Source organism: Ptychodera flava (genome assembly GCF_041260155.1).
Source record: "Ptychodera flava strain L36383 chromosome 23 unlocalized genomic scaffold, AS_Pfla_20210202 Scaffold_23__1_contigs__length_28996876_pilon, whole genome shotgun sequence".
NCBI classification, from domain to species: domain Eukaryota; kingdom Metazoa; phylum Hemichordata; class Enteropneusta; family Ptychoderidae; genus Ptychodera; species Ptychodera flava.
The window spans coordinates 5239016-5259906 of record NW_027248277.1 but is presented as its reverse complement, the minus strand read 5'-3'; the positions used below and the strand labels follow the sequence as shown (position 1 = coordinate 5259906).

Here is a 20891-nt window from a genome sequence, read left to right as displayed (position 1 = left end):
TTGCATTTAGTCATTATTTTTTATTGTTATCAAAATTAAAATCATCTTGTCAACTTTTCAATGTAGAACAGAAGGCTTCCAGTCCATACTGCTCCCAAAACGAACAGCGCCACCAATCGACATCTTGGTTTAAATATCACACAAGTTCATCACCACGGGGATTCCCATCGTCGTACACCACGCCCTCTTCGGCGAGTCTCTTCACCCAACGCCGATTTTTGCGAAGGTCAGCGGAGCGGAAATTATTGCTCTGGCCTGCGAGAATGGGGGATTCCCCAATATTTTAATAGAAGTTGGGTGTGGCACCCAATTAAAATTCAGAGTCATGCATATCTAAACATTGACATACGTGATTCTGTTGCCCCAACGGCACGAACGCACCCCCACAAATCTTTACTGAGACCAAACTATCATTTATCGACCTTACTTTGTTAAAGTGAAAAATATAATACATTGATATACCTCGGAGGAAAGTAAAACTTAGCCATAAAAGGTCTTATATATCCGCAGCCGAATTCAGATGTCATCAAAATCCATCAAAATCATCTTGTTATGAGTCCTAAATCGCATGGAAAGACATGTCAAATGTTGTCGCCGCTAGAAAAATATGATCCTCAAAGACGAAAAATTCATGTCGCTGTATTGACACGTCTCGTCCGCACTCTCCAGCAGTGTGTACGTGACGACTTATTCTCGTGCGATCTCTTCAGAATGGACACTCATTTCCCTCGCAAGTATAAAAACATCCGTGGTGAGCATCTGTCAGCGTGGCCACGAACTCGAATAAAGCTTTGGCGGCTTCATCTGGGGTCAGCAGGCCAGCAGAAGTCCCTATCCTGGTCTTCACCCAACCTGGCTCCAGATTCACGCACAGTATGTTTTCGTTATTGCATCGAAGCTCCTGGCAGAACAACCTGATCATCATATTAATCGCCGCCTGAGGGACAACAAGGCAAAAAGTATTTTTTTTGCAACAAGGAGAGCAAGTTTTAACATGCAACATTTTACAAAATGATCTCAGTAGTTTTTGCTAGAAAGTGTACTCATATGTTTTCCACTGTTTAAGAGCTTGAACTTGTGGTTGAACGAAGTCAAACTTTGAAGTTATTCTGTAACCCTTTGAGTGCTGTAATTTTCTCACGCCACCATATTTTAGTGCAAAATTTTACCAATTTTTTTGAATTTTTCTGTATTGTTTTCATAATTTTGGACGAAACTGACATCACATTTCATTGGCTACACTTTTTTCTCAAAATGTTGGCAAAAATCTGAGAAAAATTTACCTCGGTTTATTTTATAAAGGGGACAAAAATAAACTTTGGCGCTCAAAGAGTTAACTTAATTTACTCCGCAAGCTTTAGAAAAAGCATATTGCAAAAATGTTAGAGTTCGAATATCGGTTCCCCAGACGCATTCTATGTTACGTTCAAAACCGGGTCACAACAATGATTCTGAGTAAAAGCACTTGTAGTCTACAGGTAGGTTAAAATAATTGTTTACAGAAAAAAATCCCAGACGTGTGTATAATTTATGACCTTGCCCTTTGAGTTTCTGGATATGTATTTCTGAATCCTATCTTCTTGCTAAATTTTGGCTTTCGAATGAGGCATTTGTAAGAACGTACAAGGCACTGAGAAGTTACGAGTAATCTTATGAAGTAAATATGCATTTTTCTGTCTATGTAGCTACATACCATTTTTGATAGCATATAGAAAGACAGACAGAAAGGCAGACAAACGACAGACAGACAGATAATTAGATAGATAGATCGATAGATAGATAGATAGATAGATAGATAGATAGATAGATAGATTATTAGATAGATAGATAGGCAAAGTTTTGAATCTTCGAAGAGAACGGTGCTTGGGTACTGCCCCTTGACAGGCAGTGTGTAGAAAATGCGAGTCATGAGAGCAGAAAAAGTGGAAGGTAATCAACATTCGATTGCGGAAGTTTGGTTCTTCAACTGCCATCCACCAAAACAAATCCCGTGACACAGAGCTTACGCTGTGCTAGGTGGGGTACTCACCTTCGACATACAATACGTATACCAGTAAAAGCCGAGTCTTTGCTCAATATCCGATACCGAACTCCACTTGCTGGCAATGGTGTAAATTGCAGCGCGCGAACTATCAAACTTATCGTCTGCGATTTGATTTGAAGCTCTCCTAACAAGAGGCAGAAAAGTCTGTTGACAGAAGAAGTTCAGAAAAATATAATTTTTCGTATTGTTAAACACGTGTAACGTGTAACATGCTATCAAGTTAACTATTTACGCTTATTGCGGATTTGTTTTTTCCGAAAATGTATCTGCTCATGGCAAGTAATTGGTGATAGCGAGTCTCGATTCTCAATTATTAAAACTGCAGTCAAGAAACAAATATCAACATCGATCAACATATCTTGAGCAATCCACAGTCCCTCTACCACTGTGGAGATATCCATTGGCAATATCGAATGCGTCTAGGGGACAGATATTCGGAGTCTCACATTTATTTCACTTTTATTTTATACTAAATCTGTCTATAGCTATCTTATTTCACAGGTAAAAATCACTTTAGAATATCACAAAAATGTAATATTTCTTCTTTATAAATACTGTGTTGATAGAGCAAACAAAGCCAACGGTACAGGGAATCAAAACACAATTTTACAAACGTCGGAGATGAAACACAGATGATCGTACAGTGGGTTTTAATTTGGTGCTACTGTGTGAGACAGTTTTAGCTGAAAAAAAAACATGTTCTAACTTTTAGACACAATTTGTCTTAGAAAAGGTACATTGTAGGGTCATTGTAAGTACATTGTAGGTACATTGTAAGTACATTGTAGGTACATTGTAGGTAAATTGTAATCAACATATCAGCTATATCATGCAGGTGACTTCCATGGCTACATCGATCCAGAGAGAGTTATTCCATGCATCCTGGTTTATTGTAACGAAGTCGGTGACTATGTGCGGTAATACGCAAGCCTATCTTTATGTTATACATATACAACATGTCTGTTTTACACACTACTAGTGAGTTGTATCACCTGGTTGAAACCTAGTATACTTTTCTTTCTACCACTTGAATAGGCCCTTCTGAGTAATTTTTTCATGGCTTGTGAAAATCGAAAGCTTATGTTTTCCCCGTTAATGTTAACTCAGGGATGGCGGTCATAAATTAGAGGTTATAAACGGCAAGCGAGGGTATTTGGTTGCGAATATAAGACCTCTGGGCTGAAAATTAGCATATTTGGCGGGAAATAATCACAGAGCGAAGCGAGGTGATTATTTCACCCAAATATGCTAATTTTCAGCCCAGAGGTCTTATATTCGCAACCAAATACCCGAGCGCACCTTTTATAACCTCATTATAATATGCTAAAGTTAAAAACAAGTGGACAATTGTTGTTCTTTTAGGCCGAAGTTGGAACGAGAGTTCAGGAGCGCCCAGCCTCGAGCTCACACAAACTCTGAAAAGAACGTTTCAGAACGCGCGCGTGCACAGTTGATAATGATTCAATAAAATACGGTAAGGTAACGCATCGATATTGCGACAACGAATTTGAAGAAATTTACTTGAAAAAAAACGCTCAAAAAACTTTAAAAAATTATGTTGTTGTCGCATAGCCGTCGCTGCTTACAGAAATTCTTCATTTGTGTCTCATCGAACTGCACCAGACCAAAATTTAACAATCAAAATCAATCTCAAGCCGTAGACTTGTTCGATATTATGGTGGCCTGTCTCTATTCTCTGTCTCTACTTGTAAGTCTGTCTGTCTGTCTGTCTGTCTGTCTGCCCCCCCCCCCCCCTCTCTCTCTCTCTCTCTCTCTCTCTCTCTCTCTCTCTCTCTCTCTCTCTCTCTCTCTCTCTCTCTCTCTCATATAATTTCACCAACATTTACCTTAATCATCATGGTTGTGCCAACAGTGTTAGCGGCAAACGTTGATTTAAGCCGTTCCTCAGTAATATCGTCAAATCTATGTGCGTAAGTGTCTTGCAACGTTCCGGCGTTGTTGATCAATACGTTGAGGCCGTCATCGCCAACTGTTTCTTCGACAATCTCAGCACTCGCCTTTATACTCGCTGTGTCTAACAAATCTGCCATTAAAAGCAACGGAATTATCAAATATGCATTGGAAGTTAAGATAGTAGATTAAAAGTAGAATGTGTCTCGGAGACCGACTTTTGGTCTCTCAAACTTTTACAAGTCTTTTCTGATCTACCATTCGTGCCGAGGGTCCATTTTAAAGCTATTGTTGCAAAAAATATTTTCACCGTCTTAGTTTTTCGAAAGTCAAAAGTTTATTTTTCTCCAGGTGGCGGCCATTTTGAATTTCATTTATCGGCAAGTCTTGTGGGTAATTTGTTTCTCTAGTACCAAAACTTTCCCGATGACCCCCAATTTTTATTGGAGATTTTGAAAGAGTATAGTTGAAAGATTCCGTGAGAAAAAATTTGAGAAAAATTTGAGAAAAAGTTTGTCTTTATTTTTCGAGGCTCATACTACCTTAAGGTACAATGCGCCTCGGAAGAGATAATCTGACTCTCAAACTTTTACAATACTAGTTTTTTTCTCTTCATCTTGTGGGGCTTATTTTGAAGCTCATGGAGTAACTAAAATTTTCACAATCATAGTTTTTTTATTTAAATCTAAAATTTATTTTTCAACATTTAGTAAACACGGGGATGGCGGTGTTTTAAATTTCAAATGTCGGCAAAGACCATTTTCCATAGTACCAACATTTTCACGATGAGTCTTAAGTTTTGTTCTTGATTTTGAACGAGAAGGGATATAATTATGGCCGGACGATATTGGACAAAAGCTGCAACTGTTTATAAATTTTAAAAGCTCACTAGCCATAACTTAAGATTTTGTGAAAATGCGACAAAATATCTTTGTAGCTTCCCACAGTGCTGTAGATTGCCCATAATTCACTATGATTTGTAACCTCGGAGAATCCTCAGTGAAGTCTACCATGTGTCACCTGTGTAGAAACATTCATAGACAAGTTGTAAAAATTCTAAAAACGTACTATTAAGCACACCATTCTTCTCAATTCTCATTTTAAACAATTTGGAAAATTATGCATGATTGAGAGAGGAGATGGCATTTTTGTAAAATTTTCCATTGCTTGTGTCTTCAGCCATACAGAATAATGTGATGGAAAGTAGGGAGACCAGTTGCACCTGTTTATGAAATAAAATATATTGATTTTTCAAATGGAAAAGACAAAAAAATCGAATGCTAAGTTTTCTCGGAGAATGACCCCTGCAGTTCGTCATAATTTGATGCCAAAATGTATGACATTTGTAGTACCTACAGGATGTGAATTTTATGGTTCTGTAATGCTTATTTGGAAACTTTCACTGTAATATCTAAACGTACTTTTACTAGATATTATTTAACAATTATTCTGATACTGGATATTATTGCTTATACGCGGAGTTGAAAAAAAAAGTTATAAGAATAGTAACCTTCAATGATACAAATCAAAGAGTGCTTCAATAACTCAAGATAAACAACAAAATAGCCGTACATATTTTTAGTCTCGCTTTACCCAGACTGCAGTGGGGCTCTACTCACCCTCAGTGTGGGCGGGCGGAAGTAGAGCCCCACTGCAGTCTGGGTAAACTGAGACTTTACCTATTTTCAGCACTTTAATTGACGGATTGAGGTCAGCTAGCTTTTGTAGTTCCTGTAAAAATGAAAGCAATGTTAGTGACATACAGACTACACACTAATGATATGATAAACTATTTTCTACTGAAAGTCCTTCATAAAGTCAATGTATTTCAAGTGTTACTGTGACAACTGTCGTAGCTGTGGGTTTCTGACTGGTCTCTACGCGCCACCACGGCTGCTCGGAGACGAGCAACCGACCCCGTGTGCAAGCTGCAAGTGCATACGGTTTTCCCGCCAATTTACGTCCGATATAAAAATCTGCCAACATTCATCGATAGCCATCTTAAAATTCTGCATCACCTAAAATCGCCAAAAATACCACTGTTCTGTTAGCTTTTGCCGATCTAACTCACCGGAAACCGCGTTTTCAATGATTAAGATGCGATATACATTCCTATTGTTCTCTGCAAAGGCTACATAGACATTAGACATGACTTTTTTAGTAAATTAAACGTTTGTAACAACGCACTCAGAGACACAAAAGACCTTATAAACATTTTTTTCACGAACAGAAAAATCATCATCTTGTTGTGCATTTGGAAAATACATACCTACATGTTTTAATGTTTTACACTCCGATAAAAAAATATGAAAACAGAAAAATATGATGACTAAGTAAAATCCTCATATTATATATATATATATATATATATATATATATATATATATATCAGTTTATTTGCTTTATAATTAAAACTGATTGACGATCCGGTGGACTGTATTAGCTGCATGCATGGACCCTCTCGAGGGTCTATGCTGTATGCTACTGCAGTCAAGTGGGATGGGGACCTCTAAACTTTTGTCATGTGGCAAATTAACGCTTAAATCCAAGTAAACAAGCCGACTAGAGCCAGTATGAGCATCTGGGAGACTCGTTATGTTTGCACAAACTTGCCATGTGGGTATCACAGTGACATGTTTAGCATAGTGCCTAAAGATAACAAGGCTGTCGATTAGTTTGGGCAGATTGTAAATTGGATACAATTCGGCGGAAAATTGTATGCGACTATATGTTTTCGTTTGTAAATTCGACCATAGCTGTGGTGGCAGCGTGAAACGTCGTCGATGTCTAACTCACAGCGTGAAAAACGAAAACCCAACAGAAAACCACCATCACAGCTATAGACTCACAGATAGAATGATCGAAGTTCACCATCCAGAGTTTCTTTAGTAACTTCTGCAAGGAATAGTTAAAACAGAACTCGGATGATATAAATGCTACACACAACTTCAGCCGGACAAATCTTTGAAATTGCTTTTTGTGCTGTGGCCTATCGAAGCCAAGAAACTGTTACAGACTAAATTTGGCCTAACCGCGACCCGTCGGACTTTTTTGCCGATATGTAGACAAGGCAAAACCGATATGTACAGCGAATCACTGAAATCTAACAATTCAGAATTGTCCTTCAATATTCTCCTGCTAGAACATAGCATCCGATTTTTTTTCAATTTACTTTGGCCCCATGTCTTGGCCTCTTTACTGCTGTCCCCGCACATTTTACACAATGGTCTAACAACACTGCATTGTGATCTGAGTGAAGTTATACAGTCAATAGTTCAGAGGGTTCTCTTGTCCTCCACAATAGAAACAGCTAGCTTCATATGATACTGTTGTTGCACTGTAGTAAGTTGTTTCCGTTAGACTGGTACAGGCCACAGCTTGGCGTACAAGTATGAAATCGCCGAAATCAAAGGAAAAATTCCAAATCGGGCAAAGTAGAAGCATTAATTTTTTTTCTGGCATAACGCTCTGTCATGAAAAGCATGTTGAGCTTCCAAAACTACACAACCCGTTAACCCCGGCAAAAAACAAAAACAATACCCATACCTCCGCATCTTCAGGAACTCGGCAGCAAGCGAAAATATATTTCGGTGGCGAAGGCAGGCTCAACAATTGTCGTACCAATCCAAAACCAATGCCACGATTGGCACCGGTAACCAGGACAGATCTTGGTGCAAACATGGTCTGTGTTGTGTTTCCCGGTTCGCGGAAGAATGATCCAGCAGAGCAGTTCAGCCTTGTATATAGATAATATCAAAGATCGCCGGAAACAAGTCTCGACAAGCCTACTATCGATCGCCTGACAAACATTTTATTGTTTATATGTACATGGAGTTCTTTTTATCCAAGCGGTTTGTCCCCTGTTTGCATTTTCGTTAATTAAAGCGCATGCGCAAACAATGAGAACCTCCTCGTCTGTGAATAAACTCATCGATATCTTTGCCATGAAAATGACACACAATTCACATTCACCGAGCTACTGTATGTCAGTAACATGATGTTCTAGACCCTTTCCTCAATGCCATCGTAAGTTTGTTGCGTATGCGTAGTTATATGCACATCGCCAGTTCAAGTTGATCTTGTCCGCTGCATTGAAACTAAAGTCAAGTCTCTGAAACTCCAACGATTTTGTTCGCAGGGGTTTTGTTTGCAAAGTCTACTTTTGTATTTCTGCGCGTTTTTTTGACGTTTTTAAAGTCTATGTTCTGCCCAACAGGCAATCTTTATTTCAGACCGCTAAGTGATGTCAATATTTTACTCAACTTTGTGGTCAGTCGAACTATTAAAATGACGGTTTTGAAAATTTAAACATGATGGCATGGCTTTCCCTTCATTTTATTATTTACCCCGATCGTGTTTTGTCGCCTGATCATGTTGAACAGCTTACATAAACTCAAAATCATACGAAAAGTCTGCGGTAGTTCTCTTTCGAAAATGTGGTGGCCCTGAAATTGGGCGTTTATGGTTTGATTGGAATGTAAATAGTTCGATCTTGTTCCCAACACATACTCCGGAAAGTAATTAATTGCAACTTAACTAATTTCAGAGAAATGGTACTTTTTGGAGAGCGAACGGAGTGAACGCCGGCATGAAAGCCAGACAAAACACACCCAAGGTCACACATATACGAATAAGAATAACTCAAATGAAAAATCAGAAACCTGTCTTACGACTTCATTCTAAAGTGTCAAAGGGCAACAGGGTCTTTTGATCTCAGGATGTTTCCTAGGCCTGTGTGGACTATTTAGTACGGCCATCTCGCTCCAGGGTCTATATAGTTCAGCGAAAAAAAAGTTTCACACATTATTTGGGCTAGTCTTGTTCATTCTGGGAGTCCCCCTCCTCTTGTACACAACTTAAAATAGGTGAGGTTGTCTACAAAATTACAGGGTGTTTATCGGAGAGCAAATACCAGGTACCTTAGCGTATTGATGTTAAATAGTGTCTACCAACAGGGTGGGTGTTTTCTCTCATAGAGGTGGCCCTTTCTCGGGGATTTAAGCATAGTCTTTGGCAAAGCTCGTCATATGAAAGTTTTTCCACAATGCCAACCAAGTTCGCCTGAGACGGTGTACATATTTAGAAAGAGATGCGTGAAACTGTTTTATTTCATTACCATCATGAAACCCCCAAATTTCACAATCATACATCAATATTTGGAGGATTTTTGGTCAAATATTCTCAAAGCTATTTCAAGATATAAATGCTTAAATGTTTCTAAACTTTATGAGCGGTTTTTTAACCCTGTCTGGCAAGATTGTCTCGTGAATTGTCTAGATTCCAGTAGAAGATAACGTTCAGCAAAGGTAATTAAAATAGAGAAACTGTTTCAACTCGGACTCTCTCCAGATTCCATTTTTCCTAGTATTGTGGTCTTGTTTTGATTGCATTAATTTTTAACTTCCACTTTTTACAGAACAAAGTTTATCAAGTTGCCTCTTTATGCCGATTACAGTACAGCTACTCGTGAGAGAAAGGTCATCTGCATAAGATGAATAGAATTATTTCAGAATGCTTACATACACACCATTACATAAGTCACTTTTAAAGGTTTTGATTGCATTAATTTTTAACTTCCACTTTTTACAGAACAAAGTTTATCAAGTTGCCTCTTTATGCCGATTACAGTACAGCTACTCGTGAGAGAAAGGTCATCTGCATAAGATGAATAGAATTATTTCAGAATGCTTACATACACACCATTACATAAGTCACTTTTAAAGGTTTTGATTGCATTAATTTTTAACTTCCACTTTTTACAGAACAAAGTTTATCAAGTTGCCTCTTTATGCCGATTACAGTACAGCTACTCGTGAGAGAAAGGTCATCTGCATAAGATGAATAGAATTATTTCAGAATGCTTACATACACACCATTACATAAGTCACTTTTAAAGGTTTTCGGAATACTATCAATGAAAAGGTTGAATAAAAGAGGAGAGAGAACAGAACCCTGTTGTACACCATAAGTACAGTTAAATAATTCAGTGTCGGATGCCATGAGGTGTTCTTACACATGACTTAACATTTGTATACTTAGACTTGAAAACCTTTAACATTTTCCCCTTTTCTTCCAAACTTAAACAGTTTGTAAAACATGGGGTTGTGATCTATTCTATCGAAGGCTTTTTCAAATTCAACGAATGCACTGTACGGACGTGATTTTGGTCTTAACAGACGTTTCCATAGTGCTGTATCAAGTCATCTCACCGTTATGATTTATTTGTTAGTTCATTAAGTTGGATCAGTTGTCTTACTCCATACTCTACTAAATAACACTGTACAATGTTTAGAGAGTAGTTACTCCCTGGTATTTCTAATTTGAGCCAGTGATGCTGTTACAGAGTTCATTGACTCTGACGTCAATTCTGCATAAAGGTTAATTATCAGGTTCAGACAGGTTCAGACTTTATTAATTAAGTGCGATGATTATACCTTAGATGAGAAATCTAGCAAGTACATACTGTTACCTAATGTGAGAAATCTAACAAGTACATACTGTTCTCGTGTTTATGGTCTTGGCGATTGATACACGTAGGTACCCTGGCACCAAATACGTCAGGGAAAGATTGCATTTTATTTGTATGTAGATAAGGATTGTATGCATTGAATTGTATATACACGGTGTCTTTACGAACACCAGCTCAGACGAAGGGACAACATCTTGAGAGAAGGGACTATCTGGCAATATGTAGCATCCATATATAAGAAATAAACGGTGTTATCTTTGAAAACTGGGAGTCTCTACGCTGTTTCTGTATCCCGATATCCTCTCGCATGGCGATTCCCCGAGGAAGATAATTGTCAATGGCAACAATGCAATGTCGAGATACAATGCTCAGCTATATATGATAGAATCTCATAACACTATTTAAATGTGTTACCATAGCATTTGATTGAAAAATAAGTTCGTCCAGCCGTGTTTAAAGTTAATCAACTGCTTTGGACTTGGCAAGATTGTAACAAAATGACTTGCTTGGTTACCCTACGTGATACAACATAGCATGTTGCACGTCGTCGTTACTTTTTATCCTTCAAGTGTTATGTTTGAATCTACTTTGACAAAACTTATCTGAGTTCCATGAAATTGTCGCCGACGATGATATATCACTGTACAGCTGAACAAATTTTGAGCTTAAAAGTTTATATCGTCGTAAGTTATCCTTTGTAAGCTTTAAAACGAGAGAGAGAGAGAGAGAGAGAGAGAGAGAGAGAGAGAGAGAGAGAGAGAGAGAGAGACTTGCAGAACTTGTGACAGCATAGTCCTTGTCTTCAAAATTTTTAATCGGTTACGGTAAGCACCGACTTCATTATACTTTGTATTAACTGATAGATTTCTTACCTAGGTTCACAAATTACAACACTCGAAAAGTTATGATAAATTTCCTTATCCATATTAAAGAAGAGGATAATCCTCTTCATTAATATGGATAAGGAACCGTTTTCACTTGTTTGCCCAGTAGTTTGGACAATATCACATCAATACAAATGATACCAGAAAGTTTTTGTAAAAATTGATCCCTGTCGTGGAAATTATCACGACAGTGAAGAAGTGTTTATAGTTGAAACGAAACTTCATAAATCAATACTCAATTTTGACTCTTAGGTGTTCATCGGCATGGTTCAAGTCTCCAAAGTCCGTCATTCTGTTTCGATATCAACTTCAGGATGGTGGTACATGCAATAGTTTATTAATTTGTCATCACGATTGGTATGGGTGCAGTACACCACATTCGAAGACCATGTGATCTCTCCAGAAGGATTCCACCAAACTTCTCCAGCCAATCTCTCCGGGCATTCCTTAAAAACGGTCAAAAAGAAGCACGAAATCATGTATTCAACTCGGTCTTTTCTCTCGATTGCTACGGTGTGAAATTAAGGATGGTCATTCTATATCGTCAACAATGGAGCACTAGTTTTTCTAGTTGTAACTTTTGTTGAACCTTTCTCCATGTTACATGTTTGTTATAAATGTCCATAATGATTCATGATAGACTCACGTTTAGACTCGCACTACATACACCCATAGATACAGCATACGTACATACACATACATACATACATACATACATACATACATGCATGCATGCATGCATGCATGCATACATACATACATACATACATACATACATACATACATACATACATACATACATACATACATACATACATACATACATACATACATACATACATACATACATACATACATACATACATACATACATACATACATACATACATACATACATACATATTCTGTAGTTTGTAAACAGGGTCTGCATAGTACATGTAAAATGAAGTTTCCTATTGAAATCAAGTTCGGAGCGTTGAATCAAATAACAATGTAGTCTACACAAGTGCAGCCTGAGAAGACAAGCTTGATACTGTGTCTCAACATGCTTTATGGAGTAGAGCCTTCATTCAGTTGTCAACAAAATCATTGGTTAACATAGACACACAGGCTGTGTCGATGAGATGAAGTTCAGGCATTTCAATGTGATGACGAGAGTAGAACGAGAAAGTGTATTCTTAAATTAAAAAATACAAATATCAGTAAATGATAAAAATTACACCCTATCGAGTCATAGCTTACTTACATCCATTTTGGTACTTGTTGCCTTCAACTCGTGTCCGGTATAGAATTCCATCGTTCCATTGAAACACTGGACAACTTCCTCACCTGTAATTCTGGATCCCTGACAGATGAAAAATGTCATTACAATAATTACTAAATTTCGACAAGACCTATACCATGGTATTACAAACGAAACATAAACTGTACGAGAGGCAATGAGGAAAACGACAGCTATGTATGTTATATTACATATCAAGGAAAACAACATAATAAGAGGTGGGTTTTTCCTGGATGCATTTGAAATCCGCGAAAAAATGTCAAAACAACAATTATTAATGATCTCACACATATGATCATGAAAACGAAAATGAAGGCTAGTATGCATCTGCGTCCCTCCCTCGACACCCTGCCTCTCTCCTCGGGTTTCTGTCAGACTCTCTGCTTCCTTTTTTATCTCACAAAGATAGAATCTGTCACGCCAACAAATTCAAAAACAATCAATCAAATTTTTGATAAAAAAGAGAGATTAATGAAAGAGCTGTGTCTTCTATTTACCAAATCTGCCGTGTCCAGTTCGTCTTGTACCACGTTAACGAGTCGAAATGTTTTGGTTCCTTCAATGAACGGACCAACTGTTTTGTAAATATACTTGGTCTCAAATGGTTCACTTTCCTCAAGTTTTTCACGTAAATTCCACAACTCTTTCGTGCAATCTACTTCCTGTTGAAAAACTGCGTTCATCACGACACCATCATACTCAGTCACTGTGACATGTGAACACTTCCATTCCTCAGACACGTACGGTTCATCGGAGTCACAGAGAACGATTGGCAACAGGGTAGCAAAGACGATCGCCAACAACATTTCTTGAAAAAGAAAAAAACCAACAATAATATTAATTTATTATTCTCTGACAAACGATGGTTACTGTCAACTGCACAGAGAGAAAGAAAATTTCACCTTCAAACTATTCCGGGGGATTGTGTCGCATAGTCAAGAATCAAAATCAGTGGTCATCGGGCAAAGTCCAGGACAGGAGAAACACATTACATAACAATGAAAATATTTCAGACTAGATTGGCCTGTGTTGTAGCCCATGGTGAGCATTGACATTTCTGATATCTCATCACACAGGCCTCAATGGAGACCACACAAGCAGCATAACAGAAGAGTAATGTAAAAGTCTGACCGTCCCGCAAACTGTTTCTCAGTTCTACGTTCATCGAAAATTATAAAGTAAGCACCGAGGATCATCATTCTACGCCTGGCATGAGTGGTTTTACGGCTTTGAAAAGAGTTCAGTGACAAGGGACTGACATAATGTAAGTGGTAATATCATGAAGAAATGCTGCAAAAATCAAGGATTTAGGCCCGTAGCTGTATAACTATGGACCATCGTACAATTGCTGTAGCGAACGACTCACAATTTTAGAAAGAGCTTGAGTGTTTTTTAAAGGAGTTCAATAAAATTTGAACGCGATGACTTTCGTTTATCATGGAAAGGGAAGTAATATTGGTATAATATGACCAAAACGATTTCCAGGTATGGTAATAGAGTAACGAAAACTGAGACACAATGCAATATAAAGTACTCACTTCAACCAAGGTATAATTTGCTGTTACACGCACTGCACAGGGATACTTTGATATCTGCGCAGTCTTGCAGACTGGCTCATTTATATTCTTGAAAATGTTGTCTTTTTATAACTTTGAGATAATTTAACGCTGATATACTAAATTAAGCAAAAGACTGCTAAAGCCAAAACCGTCATTAATAAATCATCCAAAAATTACAGATGTTACATTATACACGTGTGCCTTCGCGATATTGTAGTCCCTTTTGTCTTTGTTGTGTAGTCACTCTATTCTGGAAATTTTTCCCAGGCCAACTTTTATTCATAAATCACTGTGCTCAGTTTGGCAACTCAGCCTTTACATATGTAGACAGCATGTCTATTGTTGACCGATGCATTCTGTTCTGAACTAGAATTCAAATGAGAACAGTATCTGCATTTTACAGGTATGGACGCTGTGATGACAAGCTAAATAGCAAAGACTTTCTTCATGACTTAGGGAATTGAACAAGAAACTGGGTGTGAAATCATCGTAGTTACCGTTTGAGACTTAACGTTAAACTGAGTATTAGTTGCATGATTGATCATATATACAAATATGAAAAGTGAATAATTTGTTTTCAGTCCACAAATAAAGAAAAATTTATTTAGATCTGGGAGACAAATGTCCCCTTGTTTCTTTGCTGTCGTTGTACACAAAGGCTTTGATCGAGTGACCGTGTACAAAATCATACATTGTCGTCTTCCTGTGGGAATTCTATGGAGAATAAGTAGTTCGTCCGATTGAGTAAGCGACTATTTATGTCTGAGGAGCCCACGTGTCTCAGCAATTACAAACTATGCCAAGGACCAGGAGGCTTAGCACAGATATTGGGATAAATAGAGGTTCGGTCGACTCCCTAACTTGCCGTTAGACATCAAGACAGGTCCGATGATCAGTATCATTCGATGTAAATTGATAACTTTCCAGGTCATCGTAACAATTAGAAAATAATTATCGAGTCATTGTTATGCTGTGGTGGTACCAGGTGTCAGGAATGGGAAAGCGTACCCTGTTTGCCGCACCCATAAAGATTTGCCCGAAGTGACAAATGTGTATTCGCGTAAAGCCACCAAAGTTACGTTGTTAGTCACAGCCATGAATGTGTTACTTATCATGTATCTGTATCAATACAATATATCCGTGTGTACAAAGAACTTAGCTGGTCTCCCTGTAGTGCCGATGTAGTAACAGATACAACGTGTAAGGTACAACCAACAATCAGACTATTATTTCAGGGGGCAATGGAAAGCGTAGGCTGTCAGGTCAATGAATTATAGCTATTTCAATAGCGCGTTTCCCATTATTATTTCTAATTGATTGATACAAAATATGTTAGCTGTTTTATCGGTGATGGTTCCGGCAAATTGATCGGATTAAAAGTATGCAAATTATGCATCATAGCTACATGGTAAAAAGAATGAAAATTATGCATAATGGATCGATATTCTGAATTTATGTGTACTGACAAAGTTTAAGTGCATCACGTGCAAGGCTTATTATCAAAGATCTCAATGCATGTCCATAACCATTCTGAGCGTTTGTCCGGCGACATTGTGGTACCTGTGTATCAAGGTACACTTTGTCAATTAATTGTGTGTTGCAAATGATTTTCAAATACAACTTTCACGTAAAATGATTATATTTGTCACTAAATTCGTTAATTCCTGTTGGTTTAATACCCGTGCTTAGCCGGTTTTCGATGCCGTGAGTGTTTGTTTGTTTGTTTGATTTTTATCATTAACTATAATACACAGCCACAGTCATTGGTTTGTAGCCTCGGTCTCATCTATTACCCTTGTTGAGATGACAATTTATTCATTAATTCAATATTGTTTGTGTTTGTATACATAAAGTAGTCCATTCAGTTTTTATTCCTCCAGTGCAGCTGTTTCTTCAGTGCATGTAAGTTTGGTGTTTGGGCGTTGGGATAACACTGTCATTTTATTTCTGCTTCAAACGTCATAATCTAGAAACAATTGTAACGTGACAGCTTTTCCCCCATACAGATGTAGACATGTCCAGATGTGACTATCAGAGTAAAGAGTCACAGCTGGCCACGTCTATTAAAACTCATAAGTTTACTGTATACCTCGATATCTGCTGTCACAGTAATCACACCCTAAAAGTAAAAGGTTCGCCGCCACGACACATTTACCAAATAATCTTGAAAGCATTTTTGACTTTAAAATCCGGACTGTCTTTTGCCTGGAAGCTTAAATTGCATCATGAGGCCGAAGTGCATGCCACAAGGTCAACTGCATTTCAGCAAAAGTTACGACGATCAACCTTAGCGCAACAGAAACTGACACAATGGTGCAGTGAGAAATCCAAACCATATTCTATTTAATCAATCAATCAATAAATCAGCAAAAGTTTATATAGCGCCAAAATCCAAAATAGAAGTTTTGCTCTGTGACGCTCAATGGTTAAGGTAGAGACACACGTTAGATGATACGGTTACTTATTTTAAACTCACTTTTTCTCAATAAATTTCACTTTTAGACCCCACACATTATACATTTTCTGTTAGCCCTATATCTCAACATTATGAAAAATATGTTTATTTTCCGAAATCACAGTGTTTGTGACCATTTCTCTCAAAAATATGCGTTTTTGAATTTTTTTACCTAAAAAAAATTAGGTGTTACAGGACTATGGCGACTTGAGATCTTTTAACAGAAATCAACAATTGAGTAGTCTGGGGAAAAAACGGTGTCCCAGATTTTTTCTATTCCCTTTTGTTTCAGCACAATAAGATGTGAAAGTAACAACTCTGGGTTTTTGAATAAATTACCGGGTTTCGTTCACTTCAGCAAGAATTTCTCTTGTTCTAGCAATTTTACCGAAAATCTGGGACACTTTATAAACATATTTTTCATAATGTTGAGATATAGGGCTAACAGAAAATATATAATGTGTGGGGTCTAAAAGTGAAATTTATTGAGAAAAAGTGAGTTTTAAATAAGTATCATCTAAGGTGTGTCTCTACCTTAAGCCACACTGTATGCTCTGGTGAACATGTGAGTTTTCAGCTTTCTTTTGAAAGTTTCTAAGTTTGGTGATTCTCTGATGTCAAGTGGTAGTGCATTCCATAGTTTAGGGCCAGCGTGAGAGAAGGCACGGCCACCATAGGTTATGTTTTTGTAGGTTGTGCAAGTTAAACGTTTCTTGGTAGATGAGCGCAGTGTGCGTGTGGGAATATAAGGCTGGAGTAGATCACTGATGTATGTAGGCGTTTGGTTGCAGATAGCTTTGAACGTTAACAACAAAATCTTGTAGTCAATCCTGAGAATAACTGGTAACCAATGGAGATGGGCCAGAACTGGAGTGATTGGTGTGAATTTCCTGGTGCGTGTGATTATCCTGCCTGTCGTTGTAGTAAAGAAATAGTGTTTTCCGGAAGGCCGTACAGAAGGGAGTTGCAGTAGTCGAGTTTGGCTGATAAAGTTGCATGTATGATAATTTGACATGTCTCGTTACTAAGATAGCGTCGTATAGAACCAATCCGGCGGAGGTGACTGTAGATTGATTTGCAAGTTTGCCTGATGTGCTGACTGAACATGTGTTTATTGTCGAAGATCATACCAATGTTGCGCGCAGATGAGACAGGTGTGATGGAAGTAGAACCAATGTTGACAGTGTTGCAGGATCACGTGAGCAGTTGAACTTTGTCAACTAATTGTGTGTTGCAAATGATTTTCAAATACAACGTTTACGTAAAATGATTATATTTGTCACTAAATTCGTTAATTTCTGTTGGTTTAATACCCTTGCTTAGCTTGTTTTTCGATGCCGTGAGTGTTTGTTTGTTTGTTTGATTTTTATCATTAACTATAATACACAGCCACAGTCATTGGTTTGTAGCCTCGGTCTCATCTTTACCCTTGTAGTGATGACAATTTATTCATTAATTCAATATTGTTTGTGTTTGTATACATAAAGTAGTCCATTCAGTTTTTATTCCTCCAGTGCAGCTGTTTCTTCAGTGCATGTAAGTTTGGTGTTTGGGCGTTGGGATAACACTGTCATTTTATTTCTGCTTCAAACGTCATAATCTAGAAACAATTGTAACGTGACAGCTTTTCCCCCATACAGATGTAGACATGTCCAGATGTGACTATCAGAGTAAAGAGTCACAGCTGGCCACGTCTATTAAAACTCATAAGTTTACTGTATACCTCGATATCTGCTGTCACAGTAATCACACCCTAAAAGTAAAAGGTTCCCCGCCACGACACATTTTCCAAATAATCTTGAAAGCATTTTTGACTTTAAAATCCGGACTGTCTTTTACCTGCAAGCTTAAATTGCATCGTGAGGCCGAAGTACATGCCACAAGGTCAACTGCATTTCAGCAAAAGTTACGACGATCAACCTTAGCGCAAAAGAAACTGACACAATGATGCAGTGAGAAATCCAAAAGATATTCTATTTAATCAACCAATCAATCAGCAAAAGTTTATATAGCGCCAAAATCCAAAACAGAAGTTTTGCTCTGTGACGCTCAATGGTTAAGCCACACTGTATGCTCTGGTGAACATGTGAGTTTTCAGCTTTCTTTTGAAAGTTTCTAAGTTTGGTGATTCTCTGATATCAAGTGGTAGTGCATTCCATAGTTTAGGGCCAGCGTGAGAGAAGGCATGGCCACCATAGGTTATGCTTTTGTAGGTTGTGCAAGTTAAAAGTTTCTTGGTAGATGAGCGCAGTGTGCGTGTGGGAATATAAGGCTGGAGTAGATCACTGATGTATGTAGGCGTTTGGTTGTAGATAGCTTTGAACGTTAACAACAAAATCTTGTAGTCAATCCTGAGACGAACTGGTAACCAATGGAGATGGGCCAGAACTGGAGTGATTGGTGTGAATTTCCTGGTGCGTGTGATTATCCTGGCTGCAGCATTTTGCGCTCGTTGTAGTAAAGAACTAGTGTTATCCGGAAGGCCGTACAGAAGGAAGTAGCAGTAGTCGAGTTTGGCTGATAAAGTTGCATGTATGATAATTTGACATGTCTCGTTACAGATAGCGTCGTATAGAACAAATCCGGCGGAGGTGACTGTAGATTGATTTGCAAGTTTGCCTGATGTGCTGACTGAACATGTGTTTATTGTCGAAGATCATACCAATGTTGCGCACAGATGAGACAGGTGTGATGGAAGTAGAACCAATGTTGACAGTGTTAACAGGTTCACGTGAGCAGTTGAACTTTGAACGAATCGGCAGGACCTCGTTTTTACTATCATTAAGCTGGAGTTTATTGTGGGTCATCCATTCCTTTATGTCATGAATGCAGGTCTCAATTGAAGATAGGGCTGTGGGAGAGTCACGATGAGAAAATGAAAGATAGAGCTGGTTGTCGTCTGCGTACTGGTGGAAGTGTAGATTATGCTTATGTACCAAATTTCCTAATGGACCAATATAGATAATGAACAAGAGAGGGCCAAGAACCGAGCCCTGTGGTACGCCGACATTGACTTCTGAGGGTTCACTGATGGCATCATTAAGTTTGACGGACTGAACACGTTGCTTCAGATATGAATTAAACCACTTTAGTGTAACACCAGAGATACCACGATGAGCGAGTCTATCGAGTAGTATATTGTGATCGATTGTGTCGAAAGCAGCAGAGAGATCCAGGAGGATGAGGAGAACATATTTGCCAGAGTCAACGGATAAACAAATGTCATTGTGTACTTTCAGGAGTGCAGTTTCCGTACTGTGGTATTTCTGTATGCTGACTGGTATCTGGAGTGAGTTTTCATTAAGGTAGTTATTGATTTGATGTGCAACGATCTTCTCGAGTACTTTGAAAAGAAATGGCAGATTTGAAACAGGTCGATAGTTCTTTAGAATGTTGAAGTCCAGGGAAGGTTTCTTGAGAAGTGGAGTTACTATTGCTGACTTGAATAACTGTGGAACTTCACCAGTGTGAAGAGACAGATTGACAGTTTCTGTGATGAACGGAAGCAGTGGGTCAAGACATTTCTTGAGCAGTGAAGTTGGAATTGGATCGAGGCAGCATGACTTTGATGGTGAGTGGATTATGATTTTCCTGACATCGTCTATATTGACAGAGTTGAATTGTGGTAATCTGGATGTTGTGATGATTTCAAGATTGCTCTGTTGACTGGTCGAGGTGTTCAAGTCGAGGCTATTACGGATGTCACTGATTTTGTTAATGAGAGAGAGAGAGAGAGAGAGAGAGAGAGAGAGAGAGAGAGAGAGAGAGAGAGAGAGAGAGATTGATTTGCAGGACTTGTGACAACATACTTTTTGTCTTCTAAAATTTTAATCGTTTACAGTAAGCGCCAAATACATTATAAATTGTATTAACGGATAGATTTATTACCTAGCTTCACAAATTACAAGACTGGAAAATTATCATCTTTTTCAATATGGATAAGTGACAAATTTTACTTTTCTAATTAGTCTTTCACTGGCATTTTGTCTTTTCTACCCTGCTACGACGTAGGCCAGAGTGGGTTAGCAATGGCCATAGGTAACACTGCACTGCGAGCCACGCTTTGTTAATTTTAAGTCACTGGTAGTGATCCGTATTTAAGGGAAACCCCTTTTAATCAATTGTGAGACGCAAAATGAGAGAGAGATTGTGAGACTCAAAATGAGAGAGAGAGAGAGAGAGAGAGAGAGAGAGAGAGAGAGAGAGAGATTTGCAGGACTTGTGACAACATACTTTTTGTCTTCTAAAATTTTAATCATTTACAGTAAGCGCCAAATACATTATAAA

The 20891-nt window shown here is 38.2% G+C and overlaps 2 protein-coding genes across 2 annotated transcripts; both read right to left on the bottom strand.

Annotated features, from left to right (window-relative positions):
- LOC139124043 (uncharacterized) lies at window positions 1-7707 on the bottom strand. The gene is made up of 5 exons (XM_070690173.1): window positions 7502-7707; window positions 5635-5686; window positions 3892-4088; window positions 2030-2188; window positions 1-937 (listed from the first exon to the last, which is right to left on the bottom strand). Exons 1-5 carry the CDS (start codon window positions 7634-7636, stop codon window positions 707-709), a joined length of 774 nt encoding a protein of 257 aa, XP_070546274.1. The 5' UTR covers window positions 7637-7707; the 3' UTR covers window positions 1-706.
- Window positions 7708-11220: 3513 nt separating this feature from the next.
- Window positions 11221-14220, bottom strand: LOC139124053 (uncharacterized). The gene is made up of 4 exons (XM_070690178.1): window positions 14129-14220; window positions 13088-13398; window positions 12555-12653; window positions 11221-11754 (listed from the first exon to the last, which is right to left on the bottom strand). The coding sequence occupies exons 2-4, from the start codon at window positions 13394-13396 to the stop codon at window positions 11596-11598; spliced, it is 567 nt and encodes a 188-aa protein (XP_070546279.1). The 5' UTR covers window positions 13397-13398; window positions 14129-14220; the 3' UTR covers window positions 11221-11595.
- Window positions 14221-20891: the final 6671 nt, after the last annotated feature.

Coding starts and splice junctions, on each gene's coding strand:
- LOC139124043 (XM_070690173.1), bottom strand. CDS start 7,636: ATGTTTGCACCAAGATCTGTCCTGGTTACCGGTGCCAATCGTGGCATT. Junction 2,189..3,891: donor GCACAACCATGATGATTAAG/GTAAATGTTGGT, acceptor TTCTGTCAACAG/ACTTTTCTGCCTCTTGTTAG. Junction 938..2,029: donor ATACGTATTGTATGTCGAAG/GTGAGTACCCCA, acceptor GTTGTCCCTCAG/GCGGCGATTAATATGATGAT.
- LOC139124053 (XM_070690178.1), bottom strand. CDS start 13,396: ATGTTGTTGGCGATCGTCTTTGCTACCCTGTTGCCAATCGTTCTCTGT. Junction 12,654..13,087: donor AACTGGACACGGCAGATTTG/GTAAATAGAAGA, acceptor TTCATCTGTCAG/GGATCCAGAATTACAGGTGA. Junction 11,755..12,554: donor CAACAAGTACCAAAATGGAT/GTAAGTAAGCTA, acceptor ACCGTTTTTAAG/GAATGCCCGGAGAGATTGGC.